At 44.4% G+C, this 20723-nt stretch overlaps 1 protein-coding gene across 2 annotated transcripts in view; it reads right to left on the minus strand.

Annotated features, from left to right (window-relative positions):
- Positions 1-20723, minus strand: part of IQGAP2 (IQ motif containing GTPase activating protein 2) — a 1674846-nt gene that overhangs the window by 933021 nt on the left and 721102 nt on the right. For both annotated transcript variants that reach the window (XM_069627448.1, XM_069627449.1), the window contains exon 8: positions 4305-4483. In XM_069627448.1, coding sequence (XP_069483549.1) covers positions 4305-4483 — 179 coding nt within the window. The remainder of the gene's footprint in view (positions 1-4304; positions 4484-20723) is intronic.

The following is a 20723-nucleotide window of genomic DNA, read 5'->3' on the forward strand; positions in this document are numbered from 1 at the left end:
AAAGGGAAACATTGTTTCCCTTTGACAGTTCAGCCAGACCAGGAGCACTCCATCAGCTAGAAAAAGCAGCTGAGGGAGTGCTCACTGTTTCACTGGGCTGGCTCCTCAACTCCTCCATAATGGATGAGGGGCCACTGGGTGGGCGTCCCCTCACCATTATGGATGAGCTGCCAGGCTCGGACTGGCCTATAGGGCAATGGTTTTACAAAGGTAGCGGGCGCCCCTCTCTCGCAAGAACAGACATGATAACCTGTTCAGTGGTTATTAACCACTTGAGAGTTCGCAGCCACTGCTTTTACTCACTGTGCCTTTCACAGATGGGAAATATCCATTTGCATATCAGTCTTTGTCCTGCCCAGGGGCAGTCCAGCACCGAAATACAATGGCAATTCCAATCTGAACGAGAGTACCACCAGCAACCCCATACACGTGTTTCACCCTTGTTGGGGATCATCAGTGAGGTGAAGCTGATGCCTCTCTAAGCACACTAAACTATAGGGCAATGCCTGTACCAAAAATGTAAAATGCTAGTGTGGGCCAGTCAAAATGGGCCAACTCGTACTATGGCGGTACAGTAGCAACGGTGCCGGTAGCTTACCAGCACCGTTGTTACCGTACTGCCATAGTTGTAATGAGGCCCAGTCTGGGATTAAAGGAATGAATATCCATTTACAACTGCAGGCCACTTTTTCATTGTTGCCTGAGACAGTTTCATGCTTCAGCCCGACCATGTGAGCCACCCCTGCCCATTTCTTCCAATCTAAAAAAAAATAAAAGAAAACTTTTTTTTTATTTTTATATTTCATGCTGAGCTCTCAGGGCCCCCCAGGGATGCACCCGCGGAACCCTGGGGGGTCGCGACCCACAGTTTGAATACCACTGCACTAGAGTGACCAGACGTCCCGGTTTTGCCAGGACTGTCCCAGTATTTAGTGATCTGTCCCCTTTCTAAAGATTATGTTCCCATTGGAAACTACAGTGGTCCCGTTTTTTTGTAGTAGGTCTTCATGGCTGGCAGGCAGGAAAGCACAATCTCGCTAAAAAGAAATGCTGCATTTCACAAGTTAAGATCGTGTTAGGTTGTGATAAATGAATTACAATACGTGTTTCTTTGAACAGTAACCCCCTTTGCCTCCAAACGCTACTGAAGTGTAGTGCCTTGACAGCCACTTTCAAGGGTTAGTCCTACTTTAATGTTAGTTGCCGTGTCCTGGTTTTTTAGTTTTCAAATCTGGTAACCCTAGGTCTAGTTGTTTATTGCTGGTACTATGCACTGCAGAAGTACCCAATACCCTCTCCTCGGTGGGGGAGGCCTGATACCTTTGACTTACCACCAACAGAACCATACAGGATGGCCTGGAGAAGAGTGGCGACATTCAGTACCGCCTCAGTATCAACAATGTGAGCCACGTCCCATGCACCCAACAGGACAAGTTGCCGGGGGGACTCATGGGAGCCTCAAGTAAAAGTAGAAGCAGCATCTGATGGTCACAGTTAGTCCAAGTGCAATAATTCTATTTCGGCTGTGTATTCCTACCTTATGGGTATTTTACATCCAAGCTTGGGACACAGAAAATAAACCTTGATAGATAAAAACGTCTAATAGTTAAGGTATAATTTCTTATTGGTGCAAGCTTTCACACAGCAACAACCAAATATTCTGGGTTGGTAGCCAAGTGTTTTCCTACTCAAGTAGACGAGCATGTGCCATCCTTGGTCGGTTCCAACCATGCCTATGTTCTCCACCGAACCAATCCCCCTATACTGAAGCAGACCACCACTAGAAGGGTCTACCTCCAGAAGAGGCACATCCCTACTCGGGCACCCTGTGCATGAACCACTGGAGCTGTGCCTCACTCCCAACCAGAGCCGGCCTTTGGGCAGGGCGGGCCGGACGTCCGCCCAGGACGCCATGCCAGGCAGGGCATGGGCGGAATTATAGGAGGTAGAGGGGATAGGTCGCCCCCCAACTTTTGTGACATGCCTTTTTGTCCCCCCCATCTTTTGGTGGGATGGCCAGGGAGTCCACATTTTGGCCGCCACATTTTTTGATCATGTAATGGGACAGTTCGAGTCTGGCTGAGGTGCCCAGCCAGGCTTGCGCTGTCTCATTACAAAATGGCAAGCTGAGCTCAGCTGCGTTTATATGTGTTGGTGGGCTGCACTGCGGCCTGATCCTAGTGAGGGCGCACATTTGGACAATCACATTTGGTGTCAGGGGAGAATCCAGCATTGCAATAGTGAGGGGTAAGGGCTGTGAGGTGAGTCACGCAATGCAGTGTGCATAATAGTTTCATTCACACCCCCAAACCGCCCAACCCTACCCCAATCTACTTTTTTGGTAACATTAGTGGCAGATGGCATTTTTACACATAATAAATATAAAACTGCAGGATCATTGTAGATGCAGAAAAGTCATCTATTAGAGCTCTGTCCAGCCCCTCTGGGGCAAAATACATGGAAACATCCTAATTTGCATATGGATTGACCAAACAGTAGTGACTTCACAGAAAAGTACATTGCAAGGAGCATAATTAGTCTTGATACTTGGAGGCAACATGGAAGTGACTTTAGAATAAGTTGCCACGAGTAAGCCAAGTGGCAAATAACTTTGTGGTGTACATTGTACTATTGTTATATATGGAGCAACTCTATAGTCATTAGGCTTTTTATTATAATAACATGATATATTAACATGAGCTTTGAAGTTAATCAGAATCACATACAGAGCTTCAGATAAGACACAATGTATTGCCCAGGATCACACACTTTGGTTAAATGGTGAGACTGATTTAAGCAACTGTGCACATCTTCCCAGGTTTAGTCAATATAGATATTTAGTAAGGTTTTGTTTTACATTTCATGTGCTTAAATAGTCATTTCTGGCAATGCCTTGGAAGCAAACCACATTACATATGCTGAGGTATGAAAGTATGGCTTTAGTTTTACTCTCCCCATCCTGAATTCAAAGTCACAATAGCATCATGCAGATTAACGTGAGCCTCACAAATCCCCCTTGGGTTCTAAAGCCATAGTCATTATTTCATAAATGCAACAGTATGGGCCCTTCTCACTTCTGATCACTGCCTCCCATACACATTTCTAAAGGGACAAAAGTCGCTGCTAATGGTCGCCCCCTCCCTCTCATCAGTGACTAGTGGCTCACAGTGTAATGCTCCGTTGACACAGAGCAATGTGAGGATCCTCTGCTTGCCGGAGCTCTTTGGAACATAGTCCTGCCAGTGGGACACCTGTACCGTTCGGAAAGGACAGGGGGGCCTGTTGCCAGGACAATAAGCGTGCTCCGCAGGAAATGCTTGGCACACATTGTCCTACTAGTTGGACACCTTTTCTGTTGGGCACACCTTTTGAGGAGCAGAACGGGAGTGTTATCCCACTGACAAATGTCCTGGTCTGACCTCCTGCTCGGTACAGTACTGCTTGGGGTCATTTGAACACAGGAAAACATACCTTAATTTTAATGAGTCAGACTGTTGCAAGTAATTCATGAAATCAGAATAAGCAACCCAATGTGCAGTTTTAAAATCTTGCAGGCATCCATTTTGTATTATGGCTATATAATTGTTTGAGTCGGTGCCCTGGTGGCAATAATCAAATACCAGCTCCCTTCAGGCTGCTTGCAGGCCCTCTTTAGGTGAGGGGGGGGGAGGCACACAGGCCTTTGTTTTGTTGTCAGTGCAGTGAATTCTAAAGACTACCTGTAGTGGTATATGTTTCAGAAGACTGGTGTGTCTTTAGAATTGAATTTTAAAGATACGCCAGCAGTCTTATGAAATTTTTAACAGAGCGTTGGCAATGGACTCTTGTGGTGTAGTAGTTTAGTGTTCTCCCTCAAAGCCACCGTTTGTGCTTCCTCCAACCTGCTTTCTTTCAGTTGTCATATCCCCCCACAACATTCTCAGCAAAGTTACTCCACTGTCGCAAGGCGCCCTTAGCCCTGTGCCGGGCTATCTCAGAGGAGTCTTTCAAGGGCTCCTCCTGAGCTGGGGCAGTGGGAGAAGGCGCGACTGGTGTGCTTTTGTTATTAAATGCGCCGCAGAGGGAGGCGCATTTAATAACAATAGGGTGCCTTTGCATCAGTACCCTATTCAGATTACCTCCCTGCTCTGAAGGGGGAGCAATGTGGTTTTCATTGGAATAGGTGGCTCACCTGCCCCCCACCCCCACCCCGAGGGCGGGCAGAGCGCCAATTCGCCCAGGGCTCTGCTGCCACTAAGGCCGGCCCTGCTCCCAACAAGCGCTGCCTCTACGCAAACATGTCCGCCCTGCCTCCTAAGGAATACCTTCAGCCGTGCGTTCTCCTCTTTCCTTCTTTTGGCCCGCGAGAGTTCGTCGTGGTATTGCTCTGCCTGCTCCTCGTCCACATTCAGTAGCACGGCATTGGGATTCTTCAGAGCTGCCATTGTTTGATCTGCTGCTCCTCTCTCAATGGCCTCATTAATAGCAATTACTGCAGCGTGCACTACAAAGAGAGAAAAAGAACAGGCTCATTCAGACCGTGCGAAGTAGCAACAATTAAGAGTCTTTCTGGGACAATCATCTCAAAAGCACTTGTTGCAGCGCTTCATTTTATACAAAAGACAGTTACCTAAACCACGACTGAAACAAAACGGAATAGGCTACTTTTCTTATGGCGCTGTTTCAGACCGAATAGGAAAATATTACACGCACAGCGGAGATCGCAGACACTTTTAGAATATTTCCATCGATATGAGCAGAGTTTCTTTTCCGTTTCAACTTGGTCCATAAAAACCTACTGGCGCGAGCCTTAGCCGAAGACGGATGGCCGCAGTGATGGAGTTTTGATGCGCCTTCATTCTCTACAGAGTACATGTTTTTGGGTCTTCGTATGAAGGAACCTCAACTCTGATGAGGAAAATACCTTCATCTCGGTTTCCTGTATTGGAGGACTCAAATAACTCGAATATCAAAGTCCCCTAACACTAATGCCAACTAGGGTTTCAGTTAGCTCAGAGGTTCACACACACACCACTACAACAGTATATTTTCCATTTTGCGTGTGCCCAATATATGCCAGTATTGTCAATATAAAACCTTTCCATGCTGTCTGCTCCCAATATAAACTATTAATAGTCAGTAAAAACATGTGCAATGCTGCCTGTGCCCAATATATGCCAGTATTGCCATGTATAAAACACGTGCATGCTGCTGGTGATTTCGCCAACCCTCACTTCCCCCATGACCTTGTGTCAAGCCGGTCACGGGGGATGGGTTAGTGAAAGCATTGCAGGCCGCTACCACTGAACAGAAAAACACTGCGTCACACCCGCTCCCTCACCTCCACATTCATTCGAACAGACCAACATTTGTTTACACAAACATACACACACATACATACACACTAAGCTAAAGCAGCTGCCCTCCAACCACTATGCCAGCTACTGCCTGTAACCACTATGCTCACCACTTTCATTGCAACCAGCAAGTCTTTCTGTAACAGCGCCACGATGCCCAAGGGCTGTTGTGCACTCTATAAATACTAATAAAAAAATAAATCCATATTTTGTACACAGTGATGCTGAATCAGCCTGTCTTTCCTGCACGTGGGAGTGGCAGCATGCAAGGGGAGGGGTCAGGTTCCTCCCTTTTGCTAGCTCTCCCTGAATCTAACATCAGGCCGGGTGGGACCAGGTTTCTCTCCACAGCCTCAGACAGGCAAGGATGTAGACGGGTGAACTGGCCTTCATTGGGTTGGGGCTGCAATTTCCGGCGCCCTTTGGGCACAATGAAGGCAGTGGCACTACCAACCCTGACTTCCAAATCTACCCATATGCCCCAAAGTGTCTTGCATGCTCCTATGCTCGCTATTTAGAAATAGACCCGGCACTGGCTCATGCATAACACTGTGCGAAGGTGGTAGTAGGGATAAAAGACTTTGTATTGGCAAAGAATCTAAATATTGTTGTTTCTTTGTAACTACAAAGATTGTTTGTTTCATTTTTTTTATTAGCATTAATATAGCGCACATAAGTCCGCGGACATCGTGGCACTTGTTACAGTACATGCTTAGTTACATAGTCGTAGGCAATATATATACAAAAATTACAATAGTTCTATTACAATATACATGGCATGGGTGGAAGAGGTGGTCGTAGTACTAATTAAGAAAGGTGGATTTGAGGTTATTGTGGAATGCAGAGATGGATGTTTCAGATCTAATGGTGGCAGGGAGCGAGTTCCATAGTTGTGGTGCAATGTAGGAGAAGCCGAGGCCTCCAGCAGTCGGTCTCTTGATGCGCGGGATGTGTAGCTGGTTGGTGTACTGGGCTCTGGTAGGGCGGGTGGAGGTGGTCCTTGATATTGCTTCAGAGAGGTATGTAGGAGCAGTGTTGTTGATGCACCTGTGTGTGATGGTAAGGATTTTCAGCGTAATTCGGTCTTTGACCTGAAGCCACCTTACTGATTGTCTCGCATGAGATATGTTGTCCCTTCTGGGGATGCTCATAGCAGCTCTGAGGGCGTTGTTCTGTGTGATCTGCAATTTGTGGATGTTTTTGGCGGAGGTGCCAGCTAGGAGAGCATTACAGTAGTCGAGTTTAGTGCCAATAGTTGCTCTAGCTATGGCCACACGGTTAGGGGCGGATAGGTAGGGTTTGATGGCATTGATGAGTTCGGAGCTAAATGCTGAAGCAGAGGCTATGGCGCTGACTTGTTTGTTCATTGATAAGTTAGCGTCAATGTGAACACCTAAGGTCTTGACGGATGATGATACAGGTATGGTAGAGTCGTCTATGTTGAAGTTGGTGTATTGGGGGCTAGCTTCGTTATTGTGTTTTTTTGTCCAAGAATGAGGATTTCAGTCTTCTCTCTGTTGAGACAGAGGCCATGGATTGCCATCCAAGCTTGGATTGTAGCATATATATTGTTGAGGTTAGTGGCGTCTTGGTTGTAGAGCCCGGTTAGGGGTATGAGTACTTGAGTGTCGTCTGCGTAGTTGGTATAGGCCACACCGATGGAATCAAGTAAGTCGAAAAGGGGTTTTGTGAAGAGGTTATAGAGGGTGGGGGCTGTACAAGATCCTTGGGGGACACCACCATTTATAGTGGTGGGGTCTGCGTTTGCTGTGTCAGAGTAGACCTTCATGGCTCTTCCTTCGAGGAAGGAAGTGATCCAGCAAGCTGCTCGTTTGGAGAAATGGGCTGCATTAGTGAGGTGGGTGGCAAGTGTTTGGTGATCTACCAGGCCAAAAGCAGCTGATAGATCGAGGAGGAGGAGCAGGGCCGGTTTGCCTTTGTCCATGATTTGTGTGATTTATTTTTTTAGGTCTAATAAGGCGGATTCTGTTCCATGGCTGACACGGAAACCAGATTGCTTCGCTTCTATGTATGATTGGATCTGGTTGTGGGCTGCTTTGTCAATAATTTTGAGGAGGAATGGGACTGTCGTTATCGGTCTGTAGTTGTTGGGTTGCGCTGGGTCAAGAGTGGCTTTTTTTTTTTTTTTTTTTTTAGAAGTGGCCGCTCCCAGGCTTTCTTGAGATTATCTGGGACCGTTCCTGTTTGGAAAGATGCGTTAATGAATGCAGTAATCAATGGGGCTAGGTCATTAGCACATTCCTTGATGATTTTGGGAGGGCAGATGTCTTCTTTGCAGAGATGGTTTGAGATTTTGGATGAGGTTCAGGACCTCAGGTTCAGTGACATCTCTGAAGGCAAATTGTGCGTGATTAAAATTGTTACACTTGTCTTGTGTAGGGCGGTTGGTATTTTGGTTTGGGAGGGCCTTACGGTGGTTTTGTATTTTATTCTGTAGGAGTTTTATTTTGTCAAGCATGGCAATCTGAATGCTAACGTACCAGGCTTTGTCTTTCGTTATCTCGTCTGCGGCAGCCGGTGGTGTAACTAGTTCATTAAAAATTGCAAATAATTCTTTGGTTTGAGAGTTAGCCTTGGAGATCCTATCATTGAAGGAGTTGGATTTTGCTGTTAAGATGGCTTTTTTTGTATTGGAGGGCTAGCTTTTTAAAAACGCTTTTGTTTAGATCACTGTGATCTGCTTGCCAGTTTTTTAGAGTCTGGCGCTTTTGTGCTCGGAGGGTTTGGAGTTCGTCCGAGAACCAGGAGTTACAGTGAAATGATGTTTTTGCTTTCTTGCTTTCCAGTGGGGCTATAGAGTTTATGGCATTGGTGAGGGTGTCATTAAAGATGGCTGTGAGTATATTAGGGTCCTGGGAGAAGGTAGGTGCTAGGCAGGGGTTTTTGAGGTTGGGTCGCAGATTGTCTGCATTGAGCTTTTTCGAGATTCTTGTTATGGCGGGTGGTGCGTGTGTTAGGGTTTTCTGTCTGGGGTCGGTGGGAATGAGGAATTCAATGCACGTGTGGTCCGTCCATGGCAGGGCGGAATTGGATATAATGTTGGAGGAGCAGTTGTGATCCATGACCCAATCAAGGGTTCGACCTTTGGAGTGAGTGGGGATAAGGACTCTTTGGACGAAACCTAGGGCTGCGAGTACTTTAGCAAGGGATGTGGCAGGTTTATCCTTTGTATCATTGAATCCTAGGTTTAAGTCTCGTAGTAGAAGGATTTTGGAGGTTTTTTTGATGTTGTTACTGAGCCGGTGGGAGAGGAGTTCTTGGAAGTCTGCTGGTAGTCTGGGCAGTCTGTATAGGATGTGGATATTAATAAGATTATTGGGGAGAGCGTGAGCTTGGCTGATCGGCTATCAGCATTTCCACTCCATGTGCTGTGGTCTGCCAGTCTAATGGACAGTGCATCTTTGTGGATAAGGGCGACTCCCACTCCTGTCTTGTCAGCTCTATCTTGTCTATGGATGGTGTAGCCTGGGGCTAGGGCAAGTGCGATGGCAAGTGCGATTGCACTTCTGCAAACGTAAGTTTGATCATAGAGTGAGTGAAAGACACCCATTCCACAATGATAAGTATTTTTGGGGACAGACGGCAATGGAAAGTAGAGGGACGATACCTGGCCGCCCATCGCAAGTTTGTAGCCCAGCAACACTAACTCAGCCCTTCAACCTTCCAAGGTTGATAAATTGGTTACCAATGTATTGGGTAAAAATATTGGCTATTACAGCACGTAGAAGCTTACACGAGCTGGCAAGAAGCACTATATGGAATCCAGATATTGCAGACAAATTATGAAGTAAACCCTAGAAATAAGGCAGCACTTAAGGCGATGAATGCAGCGTTAACACCCAATCCGGCAGGTCGGATCAGGTGTTAAGGCCATTAACACCCATAGTTACCGAAGCAGCAAGCCGGGGAGCTAAAACATTTTTTTTTGTTTGTTTGACAGGACACTGCACGTGTCCCGTTGAATGAAGGAAAATCCTTTACCAAGATGGCCACCATGGAAAGAGAAGAGCGGATCCATACAGAGCCCCTCTTCCCCTTCCATGGTGGCCATCCAGAGAGTTCAGGAAGGTGGGGATCAGCCGCGGGCGGCGGCCAATGTCACTGCCACCAAAAGGTAAGTGGAGGGAGGGGGTTAGGATAAATTTTAAACAGAAAAGAAAGGGCAGACACCAGCATGGAGGCAGCCTGCGGGTTCTGTAGAATGCATGTTGTGATCGGAGATTTCAGCCAGCGTTCGGCGGAATTTGATCAGCTGCGCCCTCTGCCTCGGGTACTTACATATTTTGAAAGTTACAGACAAAACAGGTTTGCTCCTTTCCCACGTACAAGCAGCACAAAGTAATTTGCTCCAAAATGTATATAATCTCGTGCAGGGATGAGCAAAACCCACTGTATCACAGAGAAACAAAATCTACTAAACCTCACAAAGTAAAGCCCACAAAAAATCCAGTATCATCGGATAATCCTAAGAGGGAGGACTAATCACCCATGATGCATTTAACCACTCAGCCAAATGTGGCATTTTGCATTCTGTTTTATCATGGGGTTGTATTTTGATGAGGAACTGGGAAATGGTGTTTATTTACTTTGCTCTCTTGAATGCTGGGCTCTTTGCCACAAAACCTTCACAACATAGACTGTATGTTAGGCCGCAGTGGGCTTTCGGTGAAATGCTCTTCACACACATAAAGCCTGACCACTCACGTAAAATAGCCTTTTTAAATAGCAGAGATTCAGCCATCGTAGTTCTCCCCAAAAATGGAGCAGACAGCCCATGTCAGGCCAACAAGCTACAGCTCAGTTTCAATGGATACGATTTGGAAGTTTTAAAATTTGAGTCGAGGTCCTAGGTAAATGGTTTGGGTCTCTTAACAGAAATGCCAATGGCGAGTGATGACACAGCTGGCAATTACATTTTGGACCCTAGAATAACACATCTGATTGGCCCAATCTTCCATGCACTTCAGGAAGGAACTGAAAATCCTGCTCTTCCAGGTACACCTCGTCACTCGCTGACCCCAATAGCAGTTTTTGATATTTGGGAAGAATGCAGCAGCTTCAGTCAGGTCAGTGGTTTATTAGTGGACACCAAGATGCATCACTGAATCATCAGTAGGAAGGAAAGGAGGAGTAGAGCTGGACAGAGACACCGGGCATCCTGGACACAATGATAGCAGATCTAACCATATGACATGGAACACGGACATGAACACTGCACTTGTCCCTCACCCAGTGTTCCATACACACAGACAGGCCACAGCACACGTATCCCCTCCACTACTCACCCTGTCCCTGTATTTCTTAATTCTCCTTTTCTGAGCAGCGCTCCTTTGCTTTCTAGCTAGGTACTGTGACGATTCACGGGATCTCGTCACTTATCCCCAGAGGAGAGCCCTTCCCCATGAGGCTAGGGAGGTGTGGCCACTACTCAATAGTCCCCCTAGGGGTGGTAAAAAGCCGGAGGACTTCATATGGAGAGACTCTCCTCATGGGGATAAGGACTCCCATCCCGTGAAAGACTTCCCTAAACCCCTGTTCCCAGAGGCCATAGCCCTATTAACGCCTACTCCCTCCCAACCTGAAACTACTACTTTGTGTTATTGTGAAGTCTCTACTCTCTCACCTGTGGGACCACATAAGACTGAGATGAAGAAGTACCAAAGAAACATACATAACAACAGTAAAAGGGATCACCAAAGAAATGTAATGAGGTGGCCACTAGGAGGCATGAAGATAACTTCAAAGGCATTGACAACAAACATTGATGCCACGTTTGGGCGGTCCCACCAATATAAAGACCAATGAAGGACTAAATATGTTGGACAGCAGGAAGAGCAGCCAGGGTAGGTGACGTCCGTCCTGCAGTCCCCGGGAATTTCAAACCCCCATGGCCCGAAGCATTGAGAGACAGTTGGTCTCTGAAGCAGAAGCTGAAAGGAATCACGTGATCCTGGGTAAACCCGACTCACTGCAGAATCAGGAAGAATCCAGCGGTGGAGTGGCCTCTCCAAGGTGAACCGTGTGGTCCACAAAACATGCTGAGACCACTACAGCAACGACTCTGCAGAGCGGCTTAGACCAAAGAAGAGGAAAGCCTGAATATGCGCTGAATGCGTGCAGTACCAACAGCAAACTGAGACCCTGTTAAGAACCGGTAGTGCTCGCCAGTGAAGATACAAGTAACAGGAGTTGTGGGAAAGCCAGGTGGGGTGCAGGGAGCACAAAGACTCCAGTATTCCTCAGGAGTAATCTCCCTCATCACAGTAGTGATACCCAGAGAACCAAGAGTCAAGAATTCCTTGTGAGTGATCCCCCATCGTCACAGTAGTGAGATGCAGAGAACCAAGAGTCAAGTATGCCTCAGGAGTTATCTCCCTCGTCACAGTGGTGACAAGAAAAAACAAATCTCAAGAGTGCATTGGGAGTGAACTCTCTTGTACAGTGTAAAAACCAACATATGTGAAAGATATCATAACCAGCTTTGCTTTTGTATAGACCACACTCCATTTTCATGGATCTCTTCTTTTTAAGTAAAATATTGTAAATGTCATATAAACATAGACCCTGCAGGTCATGTGATCTACCTGCATAAAGATCATAGATCATGTTCTTTTTTTACGAAACTAAAACGGTTTGGGTCTATGTGCTACCATTGCAATCGTAGGAAATTATTTTAGGACTTTTCTGTTTTTAGGGTATGCTAGACGTATCCATTGTTTATTTATAACCTTGCTTGCCAAAGATGCTTTCTCCTTTTAATTTATCGGCTGCTTCATAAATTCCACGTTCACGATGGGTTAGTGTTTTTGACCAAAACCAGATTAATCTGGATACTGTGCTTTTCTCATTAGAATGTTCCCTAGAAACCTGGCAACTGACATATGTCTTCCTTTGTGATGTAAGCAGTTATGTATCTACTTACAGCAACTGAATCATCTACAACAAACTCAACACAAAGGTTTCCATTACCCATACTTAAGATGACCCGTGAATAGTTACTGATGTAGACAGCAGAGTTTCATTTCAATTCATATGACTGCCTGGATGTTGTTCATTTGACACAGCTCCTGGTTGCCAATAGTGGTCATTAAATGTAGTGACTAGGTGATCTTTCCTTGAAAAGCTTAAATGGCATGCTTCACACTACTTCTGGCTGTTTTACAATACGATGTATTCAATCTTGTTTGATATTGAGTAATTTTGTTGTGCATGACTACATTGGAATTTTCATTTGGGATTTCACATGTAATGTATTTTTCAATTAACCGAGTCATCTTTGCAACACCATCATAGCTAAATCAGTGGACTCCTTTAAGCCACAGAACCATGTGGATGTGTGGTGCTCAACTAGCTTGATAATCCTTACGCCAGAAATAGTTGCCAACTTCCCCAATGGTGGATATTTAGAAATACATTTAACATTGCTAAAATGTGATGGTGAAAGTGTCTGGGTACGTTTACTAGATCCATGGTATAAACTATGTATTGGGAAGCATACTTTCCATGCTTGGTAGGTGACCGTTGGCAAGATTGTGGAAGAAAAGTCGGTATTTCTATGCATACAAGTTAGTACTACAAACCTCGTCATTGATCCTAGGTTGTGTGACACATAACCAATACTCTTGTTCTGCACATGCTTGCCAATATGTTTGTTATATTGCTTTTCAAGACTAGCTTTAGCATTAATGTTCTGTACAAAAGTTGTAGCAGTCAGGTCAAGGCTTGATTTACTTCGGCTTAATGTGTGTGCTAGGCCATAACACATAGTGGTGTGACCAAGTCCCCTGCCTAACCTTGCAGACTGACAGAAGGGTGGTCAAAAGGGATAGGGGCTGGTCTGAATATTACCAGGGAAGTATCTAGAGGTGGGAAGAGGTACAAGAACATGCAGTCTCACACATGGTGCCTATGATGGTGGTAGCTGGGAGAGAAATGTCCCTGGAACCAGGACCCTAAAACAGTGGTGATCAGCTGACAGTTATCACTATTATTGTTACAGTATTTATTGAGAGCAGACCAAGTTTTGAGAAGCAACATAGCGATTTTCAGAGGTACAACAACACATCTACAAAACAGAGCGCTTTAAAGAGGTATACAACAGCACAGATACATACCGGAATGCTTTTCAGAGGTAACAACTGAACAGATATTCAGCGGGGGTGGCATACAGAGGGGTACAGAGGTGGGGTACAGCTGTACAGGGTGCTGGGGAGCAGAGGGGCAGGTGGCGTCTAGCGAGTTTGGTGGCATGGGGGCAATATGATGGCTTCGACGTTGAGGTGGTGAACTACCTTACTCAGTCTCCTAAACCCTAAGAGAGTGGATGAGTGTAGAGAGATCCACTTTTGCTTCAGACGTCTAGTAAAGAACTTGCGACTCTGCCAAGTCCACAATGAGATTACCTCAGTAGCCCCTACTACAGGCTCTCTAAAAGTCTATTCAGTAGCCTTGAAAACGCATAAACTGAAAACAAAAACCAAGGTGTTCCACTGGACAATGAGTGGGGCCAGAACTTGCAGACACAGAACGTTTTAAGAGTATTTCTCTTTGCTCGATTTATCATTTCAGATGCAGTGTTTCTGTGAAACGGATTGGAAAAACCTTTTCTTTTCCAGGCCATTTGTGTCCCACAACTTTATGAATGAATGGTCTTCACTTCCTGGTTGTTCGATGATGAACACTTGAGAGAACACTGACTCTGCTGAACTCAAACCTACCTTTAGTTAATATTCACACCACTAGCAGTTACATTTAAACCCCGCACCCTTCCCTAACTGACCCATAGTTTGTTTGAACAGTTGGAGTATCCAGAAAAATGTGTCTTTTTTTGTTTCCACACTTATTGCACTCTGCGACAGTGGCCTACTCAATTTCATACAGTAGGTGGAACATACAGTTGTGATTCAGTCTAGATCTGGGATCAGTAGGCTATAGCTGACGTTCTGTATTCAGGGGAAGGGAATCAGACTCATCTCCCATATACCTTCCACCCGGGCCAGTCAGGAATAATGGTGGAAAGCATGATTCAACCAAATATTTTTCTCAGATGCTTAACTGAGATAACAGAAGCTTTTTGTATTTTATATATTTCTATGAGGTCACCGGTGGCATTGCAAGAGTGAAGTTGATGAATGATGTATTCTTCATATACATTTTTGTCTGACTGGAAATCAGCATTTTCAAACTGGTCACCTGTCTTGTGTGGTTTCCTCCTCTGCATTCACGTCTGTCATTTATCAGTGTAGTTGTCATTATGTTCTTTCCAATACTCTAGTGCCTCAGGTTCTTTGTGCAGGTCTACAAGGTCTTGCCAGATTGTTTTACTTTTGGTTGGAACTTCATTTACAATCAATAATACTGTGTTTTCAATGGCTTAACTAACACCCAGTATTTGGAGGTAGTCATATTATTTAGGGGTAAATGGAGAAAATGCTTCTTAAGACTAGGACTAATTGATTTTCTTGCCTTATGTTAGATTCTACTTAAAGTCATCCAAATGTTTGAAATGGATGCACTAACTGAATGGGATCATCACATAAATTGGTGTTTGATTTTTGTGGTTGGATATATTCTGCCTACATATTATTGGATTTGGAGCATGGTGGGAGGTAAGTATTGTCTAATTTAGTACAACAGTATAGACAGATTTTTAACTTCTTATCCCATGGAATATTGTACTCAAGGAATAAATAAATAACTAGGGCAAATAAACAGTGGTCAGTGGTTATTCCATATACATTAGTGCGTTTATGTTTCTTAAATAGTGTGTTGACAACAATGAAACATGTATAAGGAGTATTGTTCAATCTCAAAATTATATTTTGTAATTTGTTGTGTGTACTTTTGGTTATTTAGTATGTTAGTGGTTAAATCTTTGGATGGTATGTTAGCGCCTTCTGTGGGTGCCTCTTGTGAAGAATTCTACGTATCCCTAACAAAACCCCTGTCTAAAGTCTGCTCCCAGGTGGCCAGGGAAAGGCAGACGCTGCCTGATCCTGACCTTGGGGGTGGGGTGCTGTGGGAGGGTTTTGAGGAGATCCTGTGGGATTAGACACAGAAGTTGTCTTTTAAAGTTGCCAGAACAGCCAATGGCCTATTGTCATCATAATATCTCTGAACAACATATCAAATATGTGCCTCTGACTGCAAATGCTTTTAAACCTGAACAGACCTTAATGACAGAAAGATCATGTAAGGCAACTCAGGATAGAAATCCTCCCTACTCCCAAAGGTAGAATGAAAAGGAAATTCGAAATATTGCCTTAAGTAAACAGTCTTCTTCTGTATCAACACATTCTAATGGCTCATACTTAAATGCATTAGGGATATAACTCTACCCTTCAACCTAAGAGGTTATTTAAAAAACTAACTTTCTTGTTGGGGACGGCAAGTCCCATATTCCCATGAGTACTGGGACGAGGTGGATGGCTGAAGAGGCATGCTCTGGTGATAGTCATGCAATTAAGCCTAACAGTCCACACCTGAAGGATCCCGAGAGGCATAAAAGACCACCTCAGGTGGAGGCAATGAGAGGAAGGAGCTGGGACTGTGGCTGGAGTTTGTGCAATAGTAGCAGAGGCAGAAAGAAGGTGGCACAGTGCTGGCAATGCAGGCAGAAGTGGGAGAACCGAAGGGACAATGGAATTCTGATGCAGCAGATTTCACCTGCATTTTACCTGAGGGTCCTCTTCCCCCAAACTTTGAGGTGCAGAGGTTGTGCAGTGGAAGGCATGCATTAAGATTGTCTTTGCCCTTGTGAACCTAATTGCAGAGGTTGCCGTGCAAGAAGCGTGTCAGAGACTGAGGAACTGTTGTAACGCTGTGGGTCTCGGGAGTGACACAAGCTCCTTAATCGAGTGGCCGGACCGGAAACACCTTCAGGGAGGACAGGTGTGGGTTCCAAGTGAAGCCTGAAGCAGTAGAAATTGTGCAACACATGGAACAAGGATCACCGAAGCCAGTGAATTAAACCTGCCATTGCGATACCTTGTGCAAGCACTGCCAGCAACAGTATCCAGCTTCATATTCACTCGCGTATAAGCACAAGTGAGCTGAAGTTGTTTGTTGAATTCTTAACGATGGGACAATTGAGAAATGTAGCACTCAGGTGTGATCGGATATTCTCTCTTTTACTCGTGTGAAGTGCAAATGACTATGGAAAGCCATTGTTGAACATTTAAACCTTGTAAAACGTAATTGGTCGTGTGCACCTAATATCACTTTTCCCAGAGAAGAGTGAACTTTGAATCTTTACTCATGTGAACAACAATTACTCAAAGAAATGTCAAGTGTTTACACGTTGTATCTGCAGTTGGAGAGAGAGCACACATTGCCCAAGCCAAGAGTATTCCCCTATTAAGACCAAAAGCAGCCTTTCTCAAAGCAAGAACACTAGCTAAACAATATGGTGAGCTTATTAAAAGTTGAACCTTTCCTAAGATACAAGGGTAAAATCATTACCTGAAGCCAAGGGAGTGGCACCAAGGCTTCTGAGTAATTATTTTGGCTAACCATTGGGAGAGAGATGAAGGCAGATTTGGGGAAGGGAAACTTGCAGTTTATAAATATTTTTTGAAGTTGAAACAACCTATACTGCCAAAGATTGTCAGAGAAAGAGAGAAGTGGGTCCTAAAGGTAAACATAGGTTTCTGTTGGTTGCAGGTAGACAAGAAAGGCAAAGAGTTTGCCCCTTTGGAAGAGGGATATTCAGAGCAAGAGTGCCTTGCCTTTTTAAATGTGTTGAAGTACCTGAAAGTGAATTTTGTTATAACCTGTTAGAAGTCACAAATAACTTTAAACGGTGGTGGTGTATCTGGCCTTCAGTAGATGCAAGACCTCAGAACCAAAGTTGAAGTGGAATGCTATGAGACAAAGGAGGATGTCCTCATGGTAGACTGTAGTAGGAGTAAAGGTGTTGAAGTAGAAGCAGCAGCACCGTGAAGTCATCTTGACAAAGAGATCTATTGTAAATTCGAACCTTATAAAGAGAAATAACTGAACCAGGAACAGTTTCACTAACATTTGCAGAATCCGTATTTCCTTTGAATTGTGATAACTCTCATGGTAGAACTGGAAGTTGTGGACAAGCATTGTGGCTAGGAAAAACCTGATGCTATTGTGGTGAAGTGGAAAGTCTCATCACCAAGAGGAGAAGCTTTGATGTTGGAACTTTGGTTAACAAAACTTTATCTTGACATTGAACCACCAGGAACTGAACGGAGACTGTTCTATCTACATGGATTTCCTAGTTCCTACTTTCTTTTTGTTGAACATTGGAGCTCAATTTACCTTAAATCCTGGGGAAGGGAGTTCACCCGGGTTATCAGGGAACTGTTTGTATAATTGTTGATGTTATTTGAAATACCATATATTTTCTCTGTATTTGATGTTTAAGTGTGAGGGCGAGGCATCCTGTGTTAGGGTGTTTCCCCTTAGTTTTTTTAGGCAGGGAAATCCTGGTTAGTGTAGGGATAGTGAGGCATTTAACTACTTTTATAATGTAATAGAATGGCATATTTTGAACAAACATACAAAGGTTGTCTGCCTTGCATTGCTGACCCTTCACACTCTCCTCCTGTTTCAACCACAAGGAAACAGACATGTTTATCTAGGAATGTTTAAAAGATACTCTGTAATGTGACTTGTTCCATATTCTATTTTAATTCCTAAAACATTTCCCTTTTTTAAAAATTGACATTTTCCATACCAAATCATGAAATAATTTGATAAGAGCTAACTTTCCGATGCTATGCTAGTCATTCATCATTAGGACTGCAAGAAATGTGCTGTTTCATACTTTGGTATATTCTCTCAGTGTTGAATTTTACCCTTGTGCCCAGTGCACCAATATTTGCAACCACATTACTCAACTATTATAAATGTTTGTTCTGTAATATTTTGTGGGAAAATCTATATAAAAGCAAAGAATGCAAATGACAAATTACACATTTAAAAATAAATATATGAAAGCATTTGAAAGAAACCCATGGAAGGAAATGTGATCTCAGCAGACCAGCTACAACAAAAGTGTATTTGTTCACAGTAAAAGACAAGCCCTACAGGATTCTTTTCAGTGACATGGAAGTACACATCAATCTGTATTACATGGATAATAGTCATCCAGGATGAAAAAGCACAGAATTTTATAGAAGAATGAAAATCTAATTGAGGCCTATATTATTTCTGATTTCTTCTTCATAGGACTGAGAATCAGCCCCGGTTAAAAGAACACAATATAATGGAGAAACGAAAGTGACTTTATATGTTACATTTGTACAAGAAACCGGCAACATTGACTAAATAACAAAGTGGCACTTCCTCTAACCCCAATAAAAGTGCTGAGGAGGAGGTTTGCGAAACTAACTGAAATCAAGCCCTGGATGCTGGGCTAAAAACTGTAGGAGTCCTTCCACCAACGGATCAAATGTTCTTTGTTCTGAGAATGAAGCCTTGGCAATAAAACCAGTGATGCCCATTAACAGTTTCCATTTGTCACTGTGTCTAAGGATTCCATAAAATACAGAAATATATCCTGAAACATGGTCCCACAGGTATTATATTTTACTCTTTAAGACACAGACCTAGCTGAAAAGCAGCACATTGCTGTCCAGAGTGTGGGTAGCCAGCATTTGGGCTGGCATCCTTCAACAGTAGCACATTCTGCATCGGGATGTGCGTCCATTGGAATTAGTCCTTTGTCAGGGGTTGTTAAAAGAGCGATGTTTTAAGATATTTGCGAAATTGTAGAATTGTGGGGGCATTCCTGAGCCGAAACTGGTATTGAGTTCCAGAGGGTGGGTGCATGACAAGAGATGGATTGTTTGTCGGTGCTCTCTTCACGGACAAGTTGTGATTCATGCCGCTTGGTCGATCTGCTGCATGAGGTGTGTGTGTGTGGTGTGCCACCAGATAGGTGGAGCTTAGCTGCCAGGTAAACTGGTGACTGCTTTGTAGAGGATACATGCAGTCTTGAACCGTATCCTGGCCTGGAGAAGAAGCCAATGTAGTTTGCGTAGGATGGGAGTGGTTTGGTCAAATATCTGTGCTCCTGTAATAAGACATGCTGCAGCATGGTGGCTGCTTTCTGGGGGAGCCAGGTGAGCAGCTGGGGTCACTGACAGGAAATCATTGCCCTCATGGATGTGCAAGACCACAATGGCATGCACTAGAGTTTGGAAGTCCTGCGGCAGGATGAAGGGTTTGATTTTTCGAAGAGTAGAGATTCAAGTCAGGCTGTTTGGGCATTCTTGGTTATGCGTTTCAGGAAGGACAGGCTGTGGTCATTGGTGAAGGCTAAGGATTTTGCTGGGTCTGAGAGTTGTGAACCAAATCCTTCTAAGCGCATATCATTGAGCCATTGTTGGACATGTTTTTTAGCGGGCAAAACAATGAGGATAAATTCAGTCTTGGATAGGTTTAGTTTGTGGTACGCAGTCAACATCCAGGATTGGATGATGGCAAAAAAAATCCCAGAGACGCATGATGTCCTGCATGCTATTTACTCTCATGTACAACGGAATATCTTCTGCCTTTTGGTGGATGGCTATATTGGGATCTTTGAGGAGAGTGCCCAGAGGCTCCATGTAAAGGTTCAAAAGGATTGGTCAGAGGATGGAGTCTTGGGGGACTCTGCAGAAGACCTGGAGTCGGTTTGAAAAAATGAGTTAATATGTATGTCCTGGTGTCTGGCCGAGTGGTAGAAGGTACATCAATTCAGGCAAGTGCCAGAGAATCCCATCCTATCAGCAAGGAGGGAGAGAAGGATGTGGTGGTCGACTGTCAAATGCAGCCGAGAGGTCAAGGAGGACGAGGAGGCATGAGTCGCCCATATCCATGATTTGGAGGGCATCATCCACCACCTGGATGGTGGCTGTCTCAATGCTACACTTGGGGCAGAACCCTGACTGAATCATTTAAGAGGTTGAGTTGTTCGTTTCCGGGGAGTAGTTGTGTAGCAACTACTTTTTGCAGGGTTTTGCCAATAAACGGAAGGTTCGTAATGGGCTGGTAGTTGGCCAGGTTGTCTGCATCTAGGGTTGGTTTTTTCAAAAGAGGTCCTATAAGCCCAGTCTTGAAGGTGTCAGGGAATTACCTTCTGTGAGGGAGGCATTGATGATGCGGAGGAGCGTGTTGATTTCTGGGGCCCGTTAATTGTTTAATGATGGAGGCCAAGATTATATCAGAGTAAGAAGTAGGTTTGAGGGAAGGGAGGAAGGTAGGAAATCATTTTAGTGTATCGGGATGTGGGGTAGAGATGTGAGAATTTGGTCCATAGAGGAAGCGTGCGTGCAGTTTGCAGGGGGCTCTAATGATGTGAGAGGTTGATTAAATGGTTTCTCGGATTTTGACTATTTTTTCAATAAACAA

This window comes from Ambystoma mexicanum, chromosome 6p (genome assembly GCF_040938575.1).
Source record: "Ambystoma mexicanum isolate Mex_15411 chromosome 6p, UKY_AmexF1_1, whole genome shotgun sequence".
Taxonomy (NCBI): domain Eukaryota; kingdom Metazoa; phylum Chordata; class Amphibia; order Caudata; family Ambystomatidae; genus Ambystoma; species Ambystoma mexicanum.